General features: G+C 43.8%; 1 protein-coding gene across 1 annotated transcript; it reads right to left on the reverse strand.

The window, feature by feature from the left end:
• Positions 1 to 3,539: 3,539 nt before the first annotated feature.
• Positions 3,540 to 9,354, reverse strand: LOC115078887 (beta-1,3-galactosyltransferase 5-like). The gene is made up of 2 exons (XM_029581958.1): positions 8,791 to 9,354; positions 3,540 to 4,717 (listed from the first exon to the last, which is right to left on the reverse strand). Exons 1-2 carry the CDS (start codon positions 9,344 to 9,346, stop codon positions 4,266 to 4,268), a joined length of 1,008 nt encoding a protein of 335 aa, XP_029437818.1. The 5' UTR covers positions 9,347 to 9,354; the 3' UTR covers positions 3,540 to 4,265.
• Between the last annotated feature and the right edge of the window lie 1,355 nt (positions 9,355 to 10,709).

Raw genomic sequence — 10,709 nt, forward strand, 5'->3', positions numbered from 1 at the left:
TGTTTGGGTTTTTTTTTTGTTTGTTTTTTTTTTAACAGAAGCAGATTTGACTCTTGACTGCTAAAATCGTGTAGCTCCGGATTTTTAATCCTTCTCGTCATGGTCTTCAGAAACTAAATGGTAAGTGATAAACGATTCCAGCTTATTGGCAAAACTATCCATTTTATTACGTACAGCTTTCTCAAGCAGCACTATTGCTTGCCCCTCATCTTTGAGCTCAATATATGCAGGTCTCTGCAAAATGGACTTCACCACTATCAATTGGCTCACCTTTATCCACATGTTTATTTACGCCCTCAAAAAAAAATGAGGCAGACCGAGGCAAGACTTCCTTTAGTTAAATCCGTGATGGCTTTGTCTTATTAAACAGGTGAAGAAAGCAGCAGCCAGAGGTCAAATAAAATCTTATGGCACAGCCCTGATGTGGCGTAACTAGCAAAATATGGCCATGTTGGCTTTATGTTGGATACGTACTATTGAGGCTGCTTCAATTGGACATTATTCATAAAGTGACTGATATATAAGAGATATCAAGCACCTTAGATTCAAAGTAGAACATTGTAATGAAACATTTTTTTATAAATGGCATAAAAAATCTTTTTTGGGAATGAAAGGGTTGGGTTTTTTTTTATATTTCTGCATACAGGCTTAAAGCTATAAAACACAATGGAAGTTGACGTTTTCCACAATGGCGGTCTGAGGTTTTCCCTTTCAAATTAAGTAAGAAATAAATAAAATGAGAAGAAAATTTCAATAACACACACATATATAATATTTAAATACTACTGTGTGCTTGGAAGTACCTCACTGTAAAAAAAATAAATAAATAATAAATTTTTTTTTGGATATGAACATTTTAGTGGAAAGAAATTTATTCTAAAAAATCTTTTGGGTATTGTAAACTCATAAATAATTACCAGTGTGCTGTGTAATGAGTATCTCTCTTACACCTTCCTGAATATGGCTTTGCCATCCCTAAATGCCCCTTTATCCTTTGATCTAATGGCCCAACTGTCTCCGTCGCAGGCTTTTTACCTCAAATGTATCTGAAAAAAAAATTTGATTATGACTTTGTTTCCATGTCAAGTTTCTTTTCAAATTCTACCTTTGCATCCAACTTGCCTATGATTGTTGTACTGTTTCCTTCATTTGGAACCCCTTTCCCATTTCTTGAAAGATGTTTTTTTGCCTAGAACAGCCTCTCTTACTTCACCTTAGAAACATGCCGGTAGTTGTTTAGCCTTGCTTCCACCTTTTCTAATCCGTGGAATACATCTGGTCTGGGCTTCTAAGATGGTATTTTTAAACAGCGTTCATGCCTGAGCTAAACTCTTAACCTATGCAGTTGCTCCTTTCAGTTTTTTTCCTAACCATTTTCCTCATTTTATCATAGTCATCTTTTTAAATGCCTTCGCAGTTGATTTCTTTGTAGTGTCCTCCTTCCAGTTATTAAGTCAAATTTGATTATGTTGTGATTACTATTGTCATTGTCACAAGGCACCAAACACTTTACCTCTCGCACCAAATTCTGTGTTCCACTAAGGACTAGGTCTAAACTAGTTTCTCCTCTTGTACCGGCTGCTCCATGAAGCAGTCATTTATTTTACCTCTCCAGAATGTCCTGATGTAACATTCACCCCGTCAATACTGGGGTAATTGAAATCACTCATTTAATTACTGTGCTGCTGATTGTCAGCATCCCTTAGCATTTCATTGGCTGTTAGTTCATTCTGGTCAGGTGGACGGTAATACATCCCCACTGCAGGAAAAGTAATAAATGTGAACCAGAACTAATATTGATCCTAGCTCACACAAAAACAGATGGGAAAATCTTTTTATTTTTTTCAGTTGGTATTTAAAATGTACAGAGAATTTCTATTAAAAAAAAAAAAAACCCCAAAAAAACTTTGTGAATATATTAGTATAAAATTAATAATTTGTGCACATCTGTTACAGAATGTTTTAAGCATTGCCCCAGAATCCAGGCCTAAACTACTATGGCAAGTGAGGGTAAGGGAGGAGGGGGGACTGGTGTCAACCTCGTGTTTAATCCTAGGGGAAAAACAGGAGAAATTGTTGCACCAAAAATATGTCATCTCCTGTGAACAAGCCAGAAACAATCCCAGCTAGAACCAGAATCCCTGCAATTATTTCTCGTTCTTTGTCTTCTGTAATTCTTTCCTTCTTCCTTCTTCCTTCTTCCTTCTTATGATTTTACAATACGTGGCCATGTCAGGCCCAAAATGTTTTCTTCTGTTGGACTGAAGACCTGAGAGAAAGTGAGAGAATGCTACAGAGACAGACAGGGTCGGAGTGAACCATTAGGCGACTAAAAGGGGTGGCAAAACAGTCGTCCCCCCCTTGGACTTCCCCTGCCACCCCTCCTCCCTCACGTTTGAAAGTCCATGCAGAGTCCATGGGAGTATGAAAAGCCTGCAGGCTTTGTCCCGGGGCAGAGGGTTAAAAAAATGATCCCTAAATCTGGAAAGGTCATTGAATGTTGACGAGGCTCCCCCAGGCCCTCTTCTCCCCCCCCCCCCCCCCCCCCCGCTTTCATTTACACAGTGACAATGTTATTCTTGTGTAGCTAAAAAAAAAAATAATAATAGTAATTTGCTGGACAAACACATCTATGGTTTATGGTGTACCAGCAGTAGGTGGGTTAAAACACCCAAAATCCAAGAGACAATTGTTTTAGGCTTGCAGTTATTCACAATTTTCTATGACTATACAATAATCAGGATCAATAACAGGCGTCTCGTCTCTCTCTCTCTCTCTCTCTCACCAGTACAAGGCATTCTGCTATCCTAGCACCTTGCACTTCCTTGGCTCTTCCAAAAGAGGAGAGAATTGGGGATGACAGAGGCACTGCACCCTCCTTCCCTCGTGCGTGCTCCCCCCCCCCCCCCCCCCACGTGGTTTCCATTTTAAACGAGGAAGCCGGGCAGGAGGCGGTGGGGCCGCTCCGAAAGGACTGGGCGTATGCAGGCGAGGAGCGGCTTTTCCTGTGCCGTGCATGCACGGCAACAAGATCCACAGCTGCCCCCACTGCCTGGAAACGCCGGAGGATGGGGCAGCGGTGGCGGGTCCTTGGAGGGAGCGAGGTGCAGCGGGTGCACACATGGAGGAGGAGTGGAAGGGCTGGAAGGGGGCACCACAAAATTTCAATGCCAGCTAGGATAGCAGAATGCCTTGTACTGGTGAGAGAGAGAGAGACGAGACGCCTGTTATTGATCCTGATTATTGTATAGTCATAGAAAATTGTGAATAACTGCAAGCCTAAAACAATTGTCTCTTGGATTTTGGGTGTTTTAACCCACCTACTGCTGGTACACCATAAACCATAGATGTGTTTGTCCAGCAAATTACTATTATTTTTTTTTTTTTTAGCTACACAAGAATAACATTGTCACTGTGTAAATGAAAGCAGGAGGAGGAGGGGGGGGGAAGAGGGCCTGGGGGAGCCTCGTCAACATTCAATGACCTTTCCAGATTTAGGGATCATTTTTTAAACCCTCTGCCCCGGGACGAAGCCTGCAGGCTTTTCATACTCCCATGGACTTTCAAACGTGAGGGCAGTAGGCCTTTGCCTTCAAACTTGCCATGGGGCACAGATTTTGAAAGTGAAGAGTGCCTGCTTTTCCATGAAAGACAGTGCAGTGCACGTGGATTTGAAAAACGGTCTTCTGGGCCCATTATTTGCTTCTCCCAACTTTAAACAGGGCTTAAAGTATGTACACTGTGGAACCTTTACCACGTTGAGGGAGGGCTATCACCAGGTTTATGCATGTAAATGAATTTGAAGCATGTCCTCTTTCTGTGTAAATGGATTGATGGAACCCCCTCCCAAGCAGGCTAACGTGGATAAGTGGGCATGGAAAGCTGGGATGTAAGTTTCAGTCTGATTGGTTATTGTGGAGCATCTGAATATTTAAGGTCGGACTCACAGTTATTGTACACAAATCAAGACACTGTACATTTTTCAAACAAACTCGTCAGTGTGATATGCGCTATTACCACAATACTCTCATACATAACAGGATCCAGATATGCCACAGAACCACTGATGTCATTGGGCCTTCTAAAATTGGTCATCACTTTGGGAGAACAGAAGCAAAATGATAGATTTGGAGGAACGAGAGGCAGGAGCCAGATGAGGCAATTAGATGCAGAATTTCCCAAGCTAGTTTCCTTGTTGGGAGAGGAAAAGTAGGTCTTGCCACAATAGGGCTGCTCTCAGCCATACATCATCAAAATAAGCTTTTTTATTTTGTAGATGAACATTTCTTGTCTTTCTGCAAGTCATGCCAGATTGTCAAAAGCATTTCCGACTGAAGTCCATGAACTACTAGAGCCTTCTTGTACAGGCAGATGTCATTCCTCAAGCCAGAGACATAAAATCGGTTGTCATGGTGATAACTCAGATTACATACCAGCCCCAAGAAGCCAAAGTAGACATCGTCCAACGGGAAGACAGGTATCCAAGTGGAGGCATTGTAGAGGGCAGGGACAGAGGCTCCTGGAAAGATAAAGCCACCCCCCGATGGAAAGGAAGGGTATTTTGTGAAGGGGTACAGGGACTCGGAGATTTTGTATTTCCCTTGGCGCACAGTGACAGATTCAGACTGGATGAACCCATGGACAATATTGGAGGCATTGGTGGTCTTCATCACATACCTCACCACTTCCTCCGGGTTCACAAACTCGTCGTCATCTCCTGCAGAAGAAGATGAGAAAGCATCAAATCATAAAGGCAAGAGATTTGAGGATGGGGGCAGGCAGTGGGGAGGGAGATGGGTAGCAAAACAATCGGTATCTTACTGTTTCACTCTGGGGAGACTGGCAAAATATATGAATTGTTCTGGTGAGAGTTGAGAGGAGAGGGCACAATTTCTTAAATCTGTCGATTTGTTCAATGAATGCGCCCTCATGGGTAGATGTCAGCTACAAAATCCGAAAGGCCAATTGACTAAGTCTTAAAATTACTGGTTCACAAAAACCCGACAGAGGCTAGTGATGGAAAAATTGTTCCATCTGTGGTTGAAAGAATCTTGTGCATATATAGAGGCTTAATGGCCAATTACAAAATGCCTGGATAATTGCAAATTATTTTACAATAGCCCCTTACACTTATAAGGAACTGCCACTTTCAAGTACGTAATCTATGAAGACTGCGTCCTTTCATGGAGAAGAACTTAATCACAGTAGTCCATGTATTGGTAACCTCACAGCTGGATTACTGCAATGCACTGCGCAAAAGCTTAACATGTCACAAAGTCCAGATAATTCAGAAATCTACCACACAACTGAAAGGATGTAGCCCGCAAGATCAAATCACAACTTTATGATACAAACTACACTGGCTATCAATCCCCTACAGGTCCAAATTCTAAACTTTGACACTAACTTTCAAGGATCTAAGAGGAGACAGACCTAAGTTACTTCACAGAAAGATTGTCCTCAAAACCACTAAAGTCCTCATTAGGGATGTGCATTTGTTTAATACGAATGCACAAAATGCAATGAATAAGGCTGATGTGTTTCATTTGGGGGGGTCCCAAAATGAATCAAGAAACCGCCCCCCCCCCCCCCCCCCCCGAATGAAACAAACTATTTGCTGCATTCATTTTTAATGAATGAATCTGGTCTGGGCCTAGGCCCGAGGCTGGGGCCTTACCTAGGGCAAAAGCAGAGGCCCAAAGCAAAGTTTGCAGCCTTCGCTTGAACATGACGCTGGCACTTTGACTAAAGCTGACACCAGGGCCTTGGTTGAGCCCCCCCCAAACAAAACGTACCTGATCTGTCAGGTATCCACAGAACTGTCCAGGCTGGGTCCATGGTGCCATCTGCACTCTGCAGCAGGGAATGTGCTGGAGTTAATTACCTCGGGCGTGACCCCCGTGGAAGGCATCAGTTGAAGAAGAAAAGAAGAGCACATGGGACCTGTTTGAGGCCTGGGCCTGATGCTAGGCCAAGGCCCAGGCATCAGACCCTCAGCCCAGGTGTTGGGACCCGACCTCTGGGATGGGCCCCAGCATTGGGCCTGTGTCCTGTGTCCAGGTCTAGACCCTCTGGGCTGGGCTATAGCATTGGACCTAGGCCCAGGCTTTGGGTCTGTGCTTGGGTTGAAACCCAGGCATCGAGACCCGGTCTTTGGGCTGGGCCATTGGGCCAGGGCCTATGCTCCGGCCTAGGCCAAGGCATCAGCCTTGCACAGACCAAGACCGAAGTTGTGGCAACCTACTGTGTCCCGGGCCTAGGCCTCGCCGGCGGATCCCCACCAGACTGGATAAGTGGGGGCATTCTCCGGGTGGGTAGGAGGCCTTGGGAAGTCTTGTTTTCATTTTTTTGGAAGTCTGTGTTATTTTTTTTAAATGTTTAATTTGTTTTTTTGACACGAATGAAACGAATCAAACATTCCATCAATCGAAATTCATGGGGGGGGGGGGGGGAACCTCCCGAAAAAGAAATTATTTTTCCCTGCACATCCCTAATCTTCATATCAACTCTACTGACAAAAGAAATGAAAAGAACAGTTACCGGATATGATCCTATTCTGGAGCGGCACCTGCCCTGTGGAACTCTCTCCCAGATGAGCTCTGCCTCCAGTTTCAGGAAATATGCGAAAGCCTTCCTCCGGGCCTTTAAAGCCAAACCTATCACTGCCCTCCACCCCTGAAACTTATATCTACTGATTGCTATAAAAACTTATCCCCACTGACTGAGATCTATGCTGTCGGGCAGCCTTCTAAATCCCTGAACCTGCTACTTCCATCAACCTTACCCGTTACACTCCTTAGGATTTATTTAACCTTCCCCCCCCCCCCCCCTTTATATCCCTACTGTAACAATTTGTTAAATTTTATTTACTCTTATTTAGCTAATTGTTTTATTAATTATGTATGTTTTATACTGTAAACCGCCTAGATCTAATATTGTTTGTAAAGGCGGTATACAAAAAAACTTTTAAATAAATAAAAATGTAAACTTAGGCATTTAGTTAGTGATTTATGCTAAGACTAGACATGGGTATTGATTTCATTTCAAATCCTTATGTTGACATCCCTCTATTTTCAATCCTTTTTATGCTGCTGCTACTGATCTTTTATTTTATGTTACCATCCTAATATTTGTATCCTGCCCTGAGCAATTTTTTTAAATTAAAAAAATGCATATAAAATACATCCAAATTATAAATTCCAGAACATATACATTTGCAGACATAGTATCTGCTCATTTTCTGTGTCATAATGGTGTGCTGTTCGATCTGATTAGAGATCTTAAAAAGCTTATAATTCAAGATGGTTAAGCTTGCATCAATATTGAATTTTGTTAAGATAGGAACAAAAAGTGGTCCTTTGAATAACCTTAAATTTGATGCTATTTTTTGAAATTACTTTTGTAACAGAATAGTTTTAATATTAATATGTGAAGTTCCATCACAATGAATGAGGTTGTAGACTCCATCACAGTATGTAAGGTCAGCAATGGAGAGGAATGAAGGAGGCTCCATCACAGTGAGTAATCGGGGGAATGAGGCAGTGCCAACACAGTGTGTGAGGTCAGCAGTGAGGGGAACAAGGGAGATTCCATCACAGTGTTATGGCTAAAGATGTTAGGAGAAGAGACAGCTGAGGGGAGATATGATAGAGGTCTACAAAATCATGAAAGGATGAACGGGTATATGTGAATCAGTTATTTACTCTTTCGGATAACACAAGGACTAGAGGGCACTCCATGAAGTTAGCAAGTAGCTCATTTAAAACAAATTGGAGAAAATCATTTCACTCCATGCATAATTAAGCTCTGGAATTCGTTGCCAGAGGATGTGGTTATGGCAGTTAGTGTAGCTGGGTTTAAAAAAGGTTTGGATAAGTTCCTAGTACAGAAGTCCATAAACTGCTATTAACCAATAAGGATCAGTAGCTTGGGATCTATTCATTTTGGGGCGGATTTTAAAAGGGCCGCCGGCGCGCGTAAGTCCCGGGGCTTTCGAAAAGGGGAGGGAGGGGGCGTGTCCGGAGGCGTTCCCGAAATGACGCGGCGTTTCGGGGGCGTGCCGTGGCATTTCGGGGGCAGGCCCAGGGGCGTGGCACCGGCCCGGGGGCATGGCCGAGGCCTCCGGACCAGCCCCCGGGACCGGAGGACGGAGCGGGGCTGCCGGCTGACAAAGGTAGGGGGGGGAGGGCGAAGAAAAGTTCCCTCCAAGGCCACTCCGAAATCGGAGCAGCCTCGGAGGGAACAGGCAGGCTGCGCTGGGCTCGGCGCGCGCAGGTTGCACAAATGTGCACCCCCTTGCGCGCGCCGACCCCGGATTTTATAAGCTACGCGCGTATCTTATAAAATCCAGCGTACTTTTGTTCGCGCCTGGTGCGCGAACAAAAGTACGCGATCGCGCAAGTATTTAAAATCTGCCCCTTAATGCTTGCCAGGTACCTGTGACTTGGCTGGCGACTGTTGGATACAGGATACCGGGCTTGATGGACCCTTGGTCTGACCTGGTATGGCACATCTTATATTATGTGTATAAGATTACAAATTTTTCAGAACTAATATATAAGTTTTATATTTATGGAAGAAAGGATTAAAGGAATCCTGGATACCTGGGAAAGGGGAGGTACATCTTGCAACATTATGAACGACCTCGCCCATAGATTCATGAAAATGAACTAAACTTCTTGTACATGAACATTTCCTCGCTTGCTGCCCCAGTTAACTGAAGCCTTTCCTTTTCTGACTACCTTAATCCCAAAGACAGAAATCATATACTCATTTTGTATTGTACTGTACCTTTAAAGATGAACTCCACTTCCTGGCAGCTGTAGTATAACCATTCAATGAAGCACCGTTCCTTTAGAGACAGGTTATGGTGGCTCTCTGTGAAGTCCCAGAGCAGGATGTCATTGTAAGCCCTATTCTCTTCTGCCACCAGATTCATGTGGCCTTGTTTGGGTGAGATAGCCATCAAGAACAGGGGCTTTACCACATACCCAGATATTACTTGTTCTTTGGCCCATGTCTCCCGCAAAGCTGCTCTTCGATAGGAAGATGAGGGGTGGGATTTTATGGCCAGAATGATCAGTAGCCTACCACTGGTTGAGTGGCAGAAGCCTTCCTTATTGATAAGCAATGTGCAGTTATAGCTCTGCAGGGCAGGGAATTCCTCCTCAAATTGGTTCATGTTAAGTTCATAAGTCCTTCTTCCATCACTGAGCAACAAAGACCTTCTGTGGGGCAAAGGTGGACAAAGCTGAACCTCTTTTTGTGAATATCTTAGCACCACTATGCAGAATATCATGGACAAAAAAATGAAGATCCCAAAGGTATGTAGTATTTGTTTTCTCATGATTTCTTTTTTCTGCAAGAGAGAGGGAAAATGTAAGTTGACATTTATTTTCATGTAGCAATTTCCCACAGAATGGGAACAGTAAGATAAGCTTTTTTCTCACACACTCAAGGCTGTTGCAAGATGTGGGCAAACAAGAGTGACTGCCTTGGGCACCAAGCTACAGGGCATCACATCACTCTTGTGAGTCACTCTGTGACCACATGAGCCTGAAAGGCTGATGTTGGATGGCTTGATGAATTGTCCAAGTTCAATCTCTTTATTGAATTAACAACAATGAAAAAAAAACCCTACAAATCAAAATTACCAATATAAGGGGGTAATACAGAGCATAATATTAAAATATAAACAAGCATAAGAAATAGATTAGTCACCAACACGACAGCTGGTTCCTCCCCAGCACTATCTAAAATCCTATCTAGGTGATACACGAGGTCTACCACCTTCACACCAGGTTGGCAAGGTACCAAGTGCTCTTCACGTCCACCAGTCACCTAGTTATTACATTCTTAATGATTGAATCAACAATCATGATGGCAACCTAACTCTTCCCTTCTTGGCACAAGCCCTTAGGAGACCCATCCTCGCTGCGAGAGGATAATGGAGAGCAGGTCCTAGCTACAGGATCACTTCCTGCAACACCAAGGTGATGCTCTCTGTCCAGGTGGCCTTGCTTCTCCAAGGTAGCATAGGGCTTGCCAGACTACAGTTGGGACTTGGCTACCATGTCCCCGAAGGTCTCCTCTATATACCGCTCTTTCTGCCTCAGATCTTCCGGGATCTGCCACTCTAGCCCCCAGAGATTGGACGCGTTCTCTGAGAAGCTAGGAGTTCTTTGCACCGGGTGCACGCGTACAACTTCTCACCAACCGGTAGATAATCATACATGTGGCACTCAGTGCAAAAGTCTGGACTGCGTCTACATCTTAATATTCTTATGTTCTTAGTTAATTTAGGATGCTAAGGGAGTAGGGATGCATAAACTAAAGTCTTTTAAATTTATATGGTTATTTAATTGGGTGAGGGTCTTGTATTGGACTTTTGCTATGCCTTTGCCTACCATGCATATGCCTCTGCTTTCGATGATTTGGATCTTCCATCACTGCAGCCTTGCCCAGGATGCCCGGACTGAACATTATGGTCAGCTCTTCATCTGCTGTACAAGATCAAGTGACTACTATCAGTCAGCACTTAATGATGGAGAGGAAGGGGGAGTTGGTGGGCTTCCTCTCCCCTCCTTCCCTTTCATTCGGGCATGCTGATTGTTGGGTAATGCAGTTTTTTCCTGGGGTGAGTTGGCCCCCCCCCCCTCGGTATTTCTTTGTGTTGAGCTCTGTGTCTGCGCTCACCCTTCTGTTCTGTG

The sequence above is a fragment of the Rhinatrema bivittatum genome, chromosome 16 (genome assembly GCF_901001135.1).
Source record: "Rhinatrema bivittatum chromosome 16, aRhiBiv1.1, whole genome shotgun sequence".
NCBI classification, from domain to species: Eukaryota; Metazoa; Chordata; class Amphibia; order Gymnophiona; family Rhinatrematidae; genus Rhinatrema; species Rhinatrema bivittatum.

Excerpts from the sequence above, each read along its gene's own strand:
- LOC115078887 (XM_029581958.1), bottom strand. The coding sequence starts at position 9,346 with ATGAGAAAACAAATACTACATACCTTTGGGATCTTCATTTTTTTGTCC. Across the intron at positions 4,718-8,790 it reads AGTGGAGTTCATCTTTAAAG|GAGATGACGACGAGTTTGTG; the intron begins GTACAGTACAAT and ends CTTCTTCTGCAG.